Source organism: Belonocnema kinseyi, chromosome 5 (genome assembly GCF_010883055.1).
Source record: "Belonocnema kinseyi isolate 2016_QV_RU_SX_M_011 chromosome 5, B_treatae_v1, whole genome shotgun sequence".
Classification (NCBI taxonomy): Eukaryota; Metazoa; Arthropoda; class Insecta; order Hymenoptera; family Cynipidae; genus Belonocnema; species Belonocnema kinseyi.
Window position 1 is genome coordinate 112,809,011 of NC_046661.1, and position 11,867 is coordinate 112,820,877.

General features: G+C 36.0%; 1 protein-coding gene across 1 annotated transcript; it reads left to right on the top strand.

Annotated features, from left to right (window-relative positions):
* Window positions 1–3,660: 3,660 nt before the first annotated feature.
* On the top strand, window positions 3,661–4,059 carry LOC117173839 (speckle-type POZ protein-like). Its single transcript, XM_033362484.1, has one exon. The coding sequence runs from the start codon at window positions 3,661–3,663 to the stop codon at window positions 4,057–4,059; it is 399 nt and encodes a 132-aa protein (XP_033218375.1).
* Window positions 4,060–11,867: the final 7,808 nt, after the last annotated feature.

Sequence of the window (11,867 nt, forward strand, 5' to 3'; positions counted from 1 at the left end):
TGAAAAACCGGTTTGTACAAAATATCCTCCCCCCGCACTTAAGCGGTTTGTGTGACTAATAGAAAATATGTGTTCTTTGTGTAATTTCCAGGAAATACGCATTCTTCTGTATGATTTATATGAAACACGTGTCCTTTTGTGTCATTTCTAAGAAAAGCATACTTCTATCCTTTGTTTGGCTGTTATATAGAAACCGGTTTTATTCACGTGTGTGGCATAACGGTTATTCCCACGCGCATAACATATGGCTCTTTCCCCACCTAACAAAGGACTCCCCCACTCCTTATATATAATACGTACATATATCGACGCATTTTACAGAGTTGAATCAGTTCTATTCTTGTATCTAAACGAGTCAGTATGTCACAAGTTCACAGTTACTCAGTAGAAATATAATCCTCCGTGGTCTTTGATTTGTTAAAGTTCCCACAAACTCAAACTATCAACGTCTGGTTTGACACTCAGACGAAATAAACTGTTTCTGATATACCAAAAATAAATGAGATCAACCCAAGTCATCACTACTTAAACATGTACTTACTAACGCTGCTCTTAAACGCTTGGTTATTGTGTTTGAAAGCTTCACGAAGAGAACCACGCAATGAGTGATTCTGCCTACTATTTACGGACTTAATCCTTCATTTTTCAAGACGATTCTAATTGGACTAGAGGTTGAACTACATGGGACATTTCAACCGCTCAATAAAATTATGAACAGTTCAGGCAACATTATCACCTTCGACTCTGTAACGAGACGGACAATGACACGCAGCAGAGGACGAGGTTGAGGCCAAAAAGAAAAGGTATATACTCCCGAAATAGTTGTTCAAAACTCTAGTTTCGAAGGACTGAAAAATGTTATTGTATGTGTCGATGAAAGATTCAGAAGGATTCAACGACTATTAAAACACGTAGAAACATGTAAAGATTTTTTAATTGAAACAATTGTAAATTATTTAAGCGCAGAAAATATTAATTCACCAAATGAGGAATTAATTCGTCAAATAATTAAGTTTAAATCTACATACTTTAGAAGTCAGGTACAAACAAAACTTGAGAAACAATTCGTCCAATTATATTTCGAAATCGTTTTTCTAGAACTGACTACCATCTTAATTTCATACATTGTAGGCGAAGTTGAACTTGTATTTTCTACACGTACTTGAATAAATGTATTTTATTGGAAAAATACTAAATAAATGCACAAAGATGTGAAATTGTAATTAAAAACAATGTTTGTATATACTACCTGTCACTTAGAATAATTTAGGACAATTTTAGGTTTTGATTAGTAATTAAATATTATACATACCTTTAAGTATTTGTAGCTTTGTTTTTTTTTACTCCAACACACTCTTTTCCAACCTGAATATAATGTAAGATTAGGATAATTAATTTTCGTTGTAAATATTTCTCGCATTTTTCAGCTCGATCATATACATCCTCTACTCTCAGGCTAACAGGGAGGGGGTGGGGCCCCCTCCCCTTTTCAGCTGAGAAACATTCATTTATTAAGATCATGTGGAGCGCGTCCGCTTTTCCAAATAAGAATAAACCTTTAAATTGAAAAATCTTCAACCCCTCTCCTTGTTCAACTCGAAATCGTCCCCTCTAATAATTATTATGGCCGCCATTTTGTAATTATTATAGCCGCCATTTTGTAATTAAGCCACGCCCCTCGACTAATCAGGAGAGGCAACTCCGCTCTCTTACCCCCACTCCTCCCCTTTAGGCCGCGCCTTACGACCAATCACAGCCCGCCCTATGGATCGGGTTATCTACTAGCATTGAACCGTTAGGCATTTTCACAAATTCTTTTGAATTCTCTTGAATTTTATGCAATTAATTTCGAATGAAACGAATTCAATGAATTTTTAAAATAGGTTTGAATTGTTTTCAGCTCACTTGATTTTTTTATTCACAATAAATTTTGATCAATTTCATCAAATTATTCTCACTTACCTTAAATTTCCCTAAATTCACTCGAACCTTGATCTAATTTGTTGTTTTTTTCAATTAATTTAAATTAAATTGGCCCGGAATTCTGTATATAATTAATTTACTTAGTTTGAAATAAATTCGTTGAATTTTATGATATTGTAAAATTCTATTCTATCAATGATTATGAGTTTCATCAAAATCCCTCGAATTCCCTTAAATTTTTCTATACTTACTTCATTTTTCCTGAAATCAATAGAATTTTTTTCATTTAAAAAAATTTCATTCGAGTTCATTTGGAATTATCTCTGAATTTTTAATTATCCTTAATTTTTTAAATACTTTGAAAATCCTCTTGCGTTTTTAACTCTTGCTGAATTCTTTTGAATTCATTTGATTCTACTCAAACGGATTTAAAACACTTTTATATAGTTTTCATGTCCTTTAAATTAACTCGAATTCGATGTGATTCATAGCTTTTGTTTTTATTTGTTTAATTTATCCTGAATTCCTTAAAATTGACCTGAAATCCTTATACATTTCATCGAAGTCTTTTGAGCTGTTTTTAATTAATTCACTTTTTCTGTATAAATATGTCACTTTTTCCAAGTAAATTATACTGCGACAGTAACGCGACGGTAACGCTTCCAAAATAACGCTTCCTTTGCTCTATGTCTCCTTCGCTTCTCCCACTGACTGACTTCTTCAATCCCTCTCCTTCGTTTCTTCCAGTTCGCCCCCTCCCTACTCCCTCCCAAAGCTCATTCGCTCTCTTTTTCTCCATCATTCGGTCTCACACTCACACTGAGACTCTGCCAGTATTAGCAGTGTATATAGCGGCATGAACACACACACACGCTGCGCACGCACACACACCAGTTTATATCGGTATGTGATCTTCTTGCAGCTCGTCGTTCGCACACGTGCTAACTGTTTTCAACACAATTACTTATTCATTTCGAACCTATTTCCTAATCGTCTAATTTATTCGAGTAATATTTCAACTATTTTTTATGTTGAAAGAAAGAGTTCAAAGAAAAACCACTTCAATTTACATCATATGAAGTTATTACTTCTGGCGGGCGTCCCACGAAGGCTCACGTGTTATTTTTTTATTTTAGAACTACCGAGGCGATTTCTGACGACGATCGTACTGCTATTTTTGAGTGGATAACATTCAACTTTGAGAATGCGTTTGACGCATGTGAAGTAACATTGGAATCAGAATCTTTCGTTATGGTGCAGAATCGAAAAATTGAATGGCGCTTAATCTTGGAAAGATTATTTTAATTGTGTGAAAACTGCAAGGACTGCGAAATGTGCCCAAATTACTCATATATAGGATGTTTTCTACAAAACTGTCTGCCTGGTGAAACATCAGTTGAACTCGAATTCACTATTTCAATCTTAGACAATACGAATAAGAAAATACTTACTCGAAGTAAGTTTATTTCAGGTGACTTAGATCAAGACGAACGGTATGGTTTTGAATATTTCATTCACACAAAAGAATTAGAATCCCTCTTGAAAAACAGGGATGTAAAAATAATCTGCGAGATTAAAAACACTTCTGATTCAATTCTCGAAAACTTGCGTGTACTGAAAGGATAGAAGTCTTTCATTAACAATGCAAATTTTAGTGATATCGTACTTTATGTAGGATATGAAACAATCCACGCGTATAAAGTTATTCTTGCCTCCAAGAGTCCATATTTCAATAGAATGTTTTCGAGTAACAAAAAAGAACCCAATGTAGACGAATCAAAAGTAAACGATATCGAGCCTGAAGTTTTCATGGAATTGTTAAGATATATCTACACTGGGAGGGTAGAGAAATTTGATCAATTGGCTGTTCAGATTTTTAAGGCAGCTCATTTCTATGAAATGTATGATTTAAAACTTATCTGTGAACATGTTCTGATGAAGAACTTACCTGTTACAAATGTGATTGAGAGTTTAAAATTAGCTGACGACTACGATGGAAAGGAAATAAAAGAACAATGTATTGCTTTCGTTTTGCAGAATTTTAAGACTGTGACGAAATCTGCGGAAATTAAGAGATTGATTAAAACTCACCCGCATCTTCCGTTTGAGTTATTGATTGAAATGGGTTCTAAGTAAAGAAAATTACGGTTTTTCAATTGTATGATTAGATATAAAAGACCAAAAGTGACATTTTTTATACATTTCTAACAAAAAAGCTCATATTCGATGTATTTTTTCTATATGCTCGCTCGAATTTATAAATACATTTTGATGTTAAGGAAAACAGTTTTTTTTTATTTTAGAATATATTTACAATCAGTTAAATCCGATGGAATCTGTTTGACGTCAAGCCAGTAGTGACACATGAGAAAACAAGACAAGTTTTGACTTCATCCAATTTCATTTCATACCATAATTAATGGTTTGTTTAATTCTAATGTTAAATATGACTTATTTATCGTTTGAATTCAGTTGCATAAAAAAAAATTACTGAAGAAAATATTCCTGTAAATATACCTATGATAAAAATGTTTTTTGTTGTTTCGAAATTCTCGAGCTTTTTACTCTAAAATGAGTTAAGGACTAAATAATTATACAAGATAGGTTGAAAAGCCAAAAACTGGGGGATGGTTATTTTGTAAGATTTCGTTGTATGTAAAATGCACCGGAGCTTTTTTTAAAAAGTGCCGGGAACTATAAAATATTGCTAAGCCTATATTCACTAGTATTAAAATAAAGAAACTTTGTCAAAAAGTAGGGAAACATTAAATTAACCGAGCCTATCGTAAGAAGTGAATTTTTGCACCTTTAAAATGTTTCGAAAATTGGTTCTGACTTTTTGATGCATAATTGTAGGTTTTGAGTGTTTAGGGTAGACTTTCGAAATTTGGTCGTGTTTTTTAAGCCTGTATCAAGCCAAAAAATACATTTATTATTTTATTGTTAAAATGGTTATTTTATTTTATATAGAGCAACTTTCGACTATTATGGGTTGTTTAAGGAAAACGGTTTTTGAGTGGTTCGTACAAGTATACAATAGCCCAATCCTTTGACTTCCTTTTTTGATAATGAATCGGTAACTCCAGTTTAGAGGTGGTCTTTAAATGACAGGAGTTGATGGTGGAAAGTTGGTTGCTACGGTACTAGAGAGCCTTAAATAAGACCTTAATTGTGGTACGAAAAAAAGTTGATAAAGTCAATACTTGTATTGTTTTCAAAAGTTGCACTAATGATTTCAGGTGAAGCTGGCAGTGCCAGTGATTTTCTAACAAATTGCAGATCCCTGCATTTGCATTTTGGGAATTAAATTAACCTTTAATTTTAGAATAATAGGCATTTCTATCCGAAGTAGTTTCTTCAGATTTATCTAATTACTACGCTCACTTCTGGAAGATTCGCAAGTTCCTCAGACCAGAAGAGAAATTTTTTACTTTTTGATGCGGAAAAAATACAATACTGCTATGTTGACATATAAATCACTCTGGGCCTGGAAATTAAATTTTTCCTTTCAAAAAATGACTCAAAAATGATAATGTTTCTATATTAGGCTATAAATCTATATGTCCCTAGAGATTTTTTTTGTCCAAAAGAGTCTATTTAGATTTAAACCAGAACCGTGGTTTCTGTCCGCACCGGTTCTTAGCTCGCAGGGTCGAGGGAATGTTCTCAATCATGCTGGTTCATCAGTAGCGGAGCGATAAATGTGGGCACTACACTCAGCGGTAAGTGAGTCAGCTGTCAGCACATGTATGAGTTTGTTTTCAGTGTTTAGCGAGGTGTTTCGATTTCGGCTGTTTTACTATTATTATTACATCATTAAGCCATTTCCCTTTTGGGTAGGCGTGACTCACTCGGCGGCGAAGGTATATCGAATTTTTAGATTGATCCAGAATTCCTGCGTTATTTATTTAAAGAACCTGTTCATTCCGCATCACTGCTCCAACACAAGTTGCTGATCAATTTCCCTATCAATCACCCCAAGTTAAGATCCTCACAAAGTCGTCATGTAAGGTTCCCCACTTGGGTCCGCCATATTTTTCTTTCCTGGCATACTTCTCTAGCTTCTTTTACGTCCATGCATTTTTTCATGTAGGCTCTTGTGTTTTTGTGGCTTCTTATGTGTCTTCTTTCTAGGGTTTCATTCACACATTCTAACCATTCTTTCCGCGGGCTGCATCTAGGCACGCTGTTATTTACTTTTCCTTTATACATTTTTTTTGTTAATCGTTCATTCGGCATTATCTCCACATGCCCAAACCATCTTAACCGATTTCTTTTCCATCTGCACCACATTCTTCGAGAATTATTTCGTTACTCACTTTGTCTATGTCTCGCTACCGTATAGTACAGTCGGTACAAATATATAATTATATATTGCCATTTTAGCTTTATTTGATATATTTTTACTTCTGATATGGGACCCTGCTCTACCAATAACCTTCTTACCTTCGTTTATGCGTCTATCTAACTCCTCATCTATCTTCCGGTCTCTAGTAAATAAGCTACCAAAGTATACGAGCTTATGAACTTGTACAATTCTCTCATCATTTAATAGAATGTTGCATATTGTCTTCTCACTCTTTCGTTCGAACACCATAGTTTTTGTTTTATTTGAATTCATTTTGAGATCCATGCTCTTCATGGTTGCTTTCAGTTTATTCGACATTTTTTGCAAGTCTTCGATTGACTCTGACATAACAAACTTATCATCTGCGAACGCTAACCCACGTACCCTTGCTGTTTCGAGATCCACACCTTCTTCGTCGAAAAGGGCCATTCTTAAACACTTGTTCACGAATAATATAAATAACCATGAAGATATAACGCATCCTGGTCTAACTCTGTGAATAATATCGAAACAGTTACTCATTTTCCCATTTACCCTTACCCTCGCCTTGCTATCCGTATATATTGTTTTTTAGCTTGTAGGAGACATCCATTGACTCCGTGATCTTTTAGAACTTCTCAAAGTTTACGTCTTTCTACTTTGTCACAAGCTTTTTCTAGGTCAACAAATGCACAGAAAACTTTTTTTCCTACTCTCAAACTTTTTTCTGTGATTTTCAGTGAGCTAAATATTTTATCCGTACATTACCTTTCTGGCATAAACTCACTTTGGACTTCCCAGATCTTTTCTTCTGTTATTTACATTACCCTACGAACAAGTATTTTTGAGTATATTTTACTTGCGGTACTTAATAACCTGATCCCTCTGTAATTATTGCAGTCGACTTTATCTCCCTTTCTTTTGTATAATGGTACGATAATCGATTTTTTTTAATCACCTGGAACTTCTCCCATCTTGATACATAAATTTATCAATTCGCAGTATATGTGATATGTACTCGCCACCGTGATTAAGTATTTCAGCGTTAATACAGGTTACCCTGGCCGATTTACCGTTTTTCAAGTTCTTAATTATATCCCTAATCTCAGTGACACAAACTTTCTCATTAGAGTTTTCTAACGTATCGTGTTTTACATCGCAGTTGTGGTGCCCTATAGCTTCATTTCCAAATTGTCGCCTAAATAGTCTCTGAAAGCGTCTAGTATCCCGTCTGCATCATATAGTATTTCCCCTTTACTATTTCTCATGTTGACAAATTCTGTACCTTTATTTCCCTTCAATGATGATCAAAGTTCCCCTGTACGTTTCTTTCTTTGATTTGTGGGCAGCCTGAATTTCACATTCCACCACGCAACACCAGGCATTCTTCCTACAACCGCGATACCATACAATTCAATCGCACACCTAACAATGATATCCCGGAACTTAGTCCATGCGCCCTCTATAGAGGGTGTCTAAAAAGTCCCGAGATGGTTGGATATTTCCTGAGGTAAAATATGTTTAAAAAAAGTGAAGGTCATTCCTAAAGTAAATTTCAACGAGAAATTCAATAGTGATCTTCATTTTGACCTTGAAGTTGACCTTTATGGCTTTTTGAAGGTCAACTTTGTTTTTTTTAATGGAAACCCCCTTTTTTACATCTGAAATCGATAGAGCGGAGAATTCTACGTTCAGGTACGTACCCAAGTCATAGGTCAATTGTAACGTTCAAGGTCAGTCAGAGGTTATTTGAAATTAACAAAGTTTTCCAAGAGGTCAGTGCAATTCCTGAAGTAAATTTCAACGAGAAATTCATTGGTGAGCTCTGTATTGATCTTGGTGGTGATCTTCAAGGTTTTTTCAATGTTTTTTTCAAGCAGTTTGCGTTTACGTTGATCCTTACCCAGGAACAACGACGTGGGCGTAGTAAATTCTGTTCTCTTTGGGGTGCTTGATTAGCGTGAGTCTTCTTGCCTCTCACGTTTCGGGGTGCTTGATTAGCGTGAGTCCCATTGCCTCTGACGCTTCAGTGAAGATGTTCGAACTGAAAACCTTGAGCTTCTTGACAAAAAGGTATGCGATTGTAAAAATGAGTTACAGCATTACGAATCATCTCCCTATTAATCAAAGTAGACTGTTGCAGAATCCGATTTTGCAATTCGTCTAAGCTTTGCGGTTGCGTTGAGTATACTTTGTTCTTTAAATAACCCCAAAGAAAATAGTCGAGAGGTGTCAGATCAGGAGATCTAGCAGGCCACACGATTTCACTCCTTCTTCCAATTCTGAAAATACTGTATTGTACAAGAAAAGAGGATCTCTATGAATTCTGTCCATCATAATTTCACAAAATTCAACCCGATGATCAGGATCGTCTTCATTGAGCTCTTGTATCAGATGAACTTTGTAAGGATGGAAATTAATGCCTTTTAAAATATTTCGCACTATCTTAGGAGCAACGTCACGCTCATCACTAGCTCGACGTAAACTAAGGTGTGAGTTTTCAACAAATGCTTGGGCTATGTCCATCTGCATCTCCTCAGATCCTGCAGATTTTGGCCGACCAGTTCTCTGAAGGTCCTCGATAGATCCATGATTCATAAAGCGCCTTACAGTCCTTTCAATTGTTGATTTTGAAACAGGATTTGACCCTTCTCCATTACGAAAGGTGCGATTAAAAAGCAAACGAACTTGATCATAAGATCGAAATAGATCTCCCCAACCATGCATCATTAATACAGATACCCTCTCTCGTTCCGAAAGTTTAGCTTGTGCCATAATAATCTTTTAGCGAAAGATAGTAAGTATGTACTTACAATATTCAAAACGCTGTAACCAAGATCAATAAGGAGCTCACCAATGAATTTCTCGTTGAAATTTACTTCAGGAATTACACTGACCTCTTGGAAAACTTTATTAATTTCAAATAACCTCTAACTGACCTTGACCGTTACAATTGACCTATGACTTGGGTACGTATCTGAACGTAGAATTATCCGCTCTATCGATTTCATATGTAAAAAAGGGGGTTTTCATTAAAACAAAACAAAGTTGACCTTCAAAAGGCCATAAAGGTCAACTTCAAGGTCAAAATGAAGATCACCATTGAATTTCTCGTTGAAATTTACTGTAGGAATGACCTTCACTTTTTAAAAAATATTTTACCTGAGGAAATATCCAACCGTCTCGGGACTTTTTAGAAACCCTATATATTTTTTGTTTATAAGCGCCTCCCAGGTTGCCTTATATAAGCTTTCAATCATCTTATTTTGGAAATCTATTCACACATCCGGTTTCTGTAGCTTCTCAATATTTATTCGCGTTTGTTTTATTTTCTTAGTCCTCTTTTTTCTCTATCCCAGATCTCAGTTAATTTTGGAGATCAGAAGGTAATGATCAGTGTTGTATTCAGAATTCTTTATGACCCTTGTGTCTTTGACTTACTCTCTTAGTCTTTCATCCGCAAAAACAAAGTCAATTATACTGTGGCTATTTCCTTTAGACCAGGTGTACATGTGGATCATTTTATGCCTAAACCAAGTATTTGTAATAAGAAGACCCCTTTCTAAGCATAGACCAACTAATTCATCTCCGTTATAGTTTGTTCTTGGATCCTAAAAATTACATAGTACTCTTTCTGTATCCTAATTTTAAATGACCACTCATCCATTTATATCTCACTACAGAATTATTCTTTTACCATGATCGCAGATATTTATTGTTTCATTTAAAATGTCCCAGAAGGCGTCTTTCACTTCTTTGGGATCACTATTAACTGGCGCGTAGTATGCTATGATAAATAATCTTCTGATTCCTACTTTCATTCTTGTCCGCAGCAGTCTGGGAGATACGAAATCATGATGCCCGAGATGCTGCTTCGCTCTTTCATTCAAAATCAGACCTACTCCTTGCCTACCATGTGATTCACTATCTAATACTGACATATTTCAAATCTGCCCTTCAACACGCCGTTTCCTGTCTTTAGTTTCGCATCCCTTTTTCTTTGTTTCAGGCACACATAAAATATCTAGTTTCCTTACGTGCATAGTTTCGCGTAATTCTTTTACCTTGAGATCATTCATACCTCAAACATTTCAAACACCCAGTGTATGGGTTTTGTCAACTAAAATTTCAGTCCCTTCCGAGGCTATTTTATAGTTTGTCTTATTCATTGTTCAGATTATACGCCCAACTACCACCTTTATGCTATAAGTTTATTTTACGAGTCAAAATCTTGTCCAAGTTAAGTAGCAATTCATAATGTGATTTTTAAAAATATCGAAGGACAAACAATCTTCAAAAACAAGTGATAATATAGCTTAGGAGGCTGCTTGGATAGAAAATTTTAAGAGAGCGAGGGACAGAGGCCGTAAACGCTTACAAGTAGGTAAGCAGAAAACACATTATTTTTATGTATAATGGCAAAATTTATTCCTCAGTTCCGCTCAATATTTATTTTCTCTTTGTCTAAGGTAAATTAAATGCTTATAATTCATTAATTACAACAGGATTGTTACGGTTATGTTTTTCTTTGAAGCATTTTTCGTCAGGCTAGGTCAGGTGGAATAGAGAAACAGTTAAAAGAAAAACTTATATACGTAGAACTCCATGGATACAAAATAAGTGTTGATAGAACGTTAATTCAGCCGAGGCTTAATCACAGAATAAATGTTCAAGTTCATCTGAAATTTTATGGACAATTTTGCAGTGTATTTTACTCAAATCAACTGTAGTATCTTTAATTTATTGGAACAATATTTTTCTCATCTTGGGGAAATTCCGAAAGCTGAAATTTGGCCAGATTTCAAAATATATTAACTAATATCTTAAACTTGGCTCAGGGTAGGTTGGAACGAGATGAGCACAGCTGTCGTTTTCACGTCAGTATGTAAAATCTGCTAATTCATTGCTTGAAAGTAGAGCAACAACACCAAACATAGTTGTAGTAGGTGCGGTTCAAAACAACAGAACGGGCAGGGCTCCCGAAAATGGATCGGCCAACAATGCCGACCAATCTAGAGCTGGGAGAGCCAATGAAAATGGATTCAATGCGATGGATCGGCGGGATCTCGTGACCTTTGGGTGGACGGAGCAACTAAATCACGACTTGCTAGACTGCTACGATGCGAGTGTGGCCCGTGAACGGGGTTACATGGCACGGCTGCATGCTCTGTGGTGCGAGAAACACCCTGAGCTATCGCACTTTTCGCAGCAACGTCTGCGAAACCATGCTGAACTACTCGGTAAAAGGGAGTATGTAAGCGGAACGCCTACTCTACCACAGCTAGAACAAGCCGGCAACAATGAAAGAGAGGCGACACTAAGACCAACAGCGGGCAGGCATCCAATGGATGAAGAGCGATGCTTTACAACCCGGAGAAACATCGACACCAAGGTTTCTCTCAAGCCTAAAGATCTGGCTGAAATGGATGACGAGCTTCGTGGACAATTTTCCGGTGAATCCGACCTCTGAGCTATCAATTATTGTGTGTATAATGCAGCGAGAGCTTTGGCCGAAGCGAACCGTAAAACAAAACCAACGGCTGATCATAAGACCAAAAGACGAATGCATCAATTTGCCGTAAAGATAGGCTGGGCAAGACAGTACGCGTCCCGCATT

Coding starts and splice junctions, on each gene's coding strand:
- LOC117173839 (XM_033362484.1), top strand. CDS start 3,661: ATGTTTTCGAGTAACAAAAAAGAACCCAATGTAGACGAATCAAAAGTA.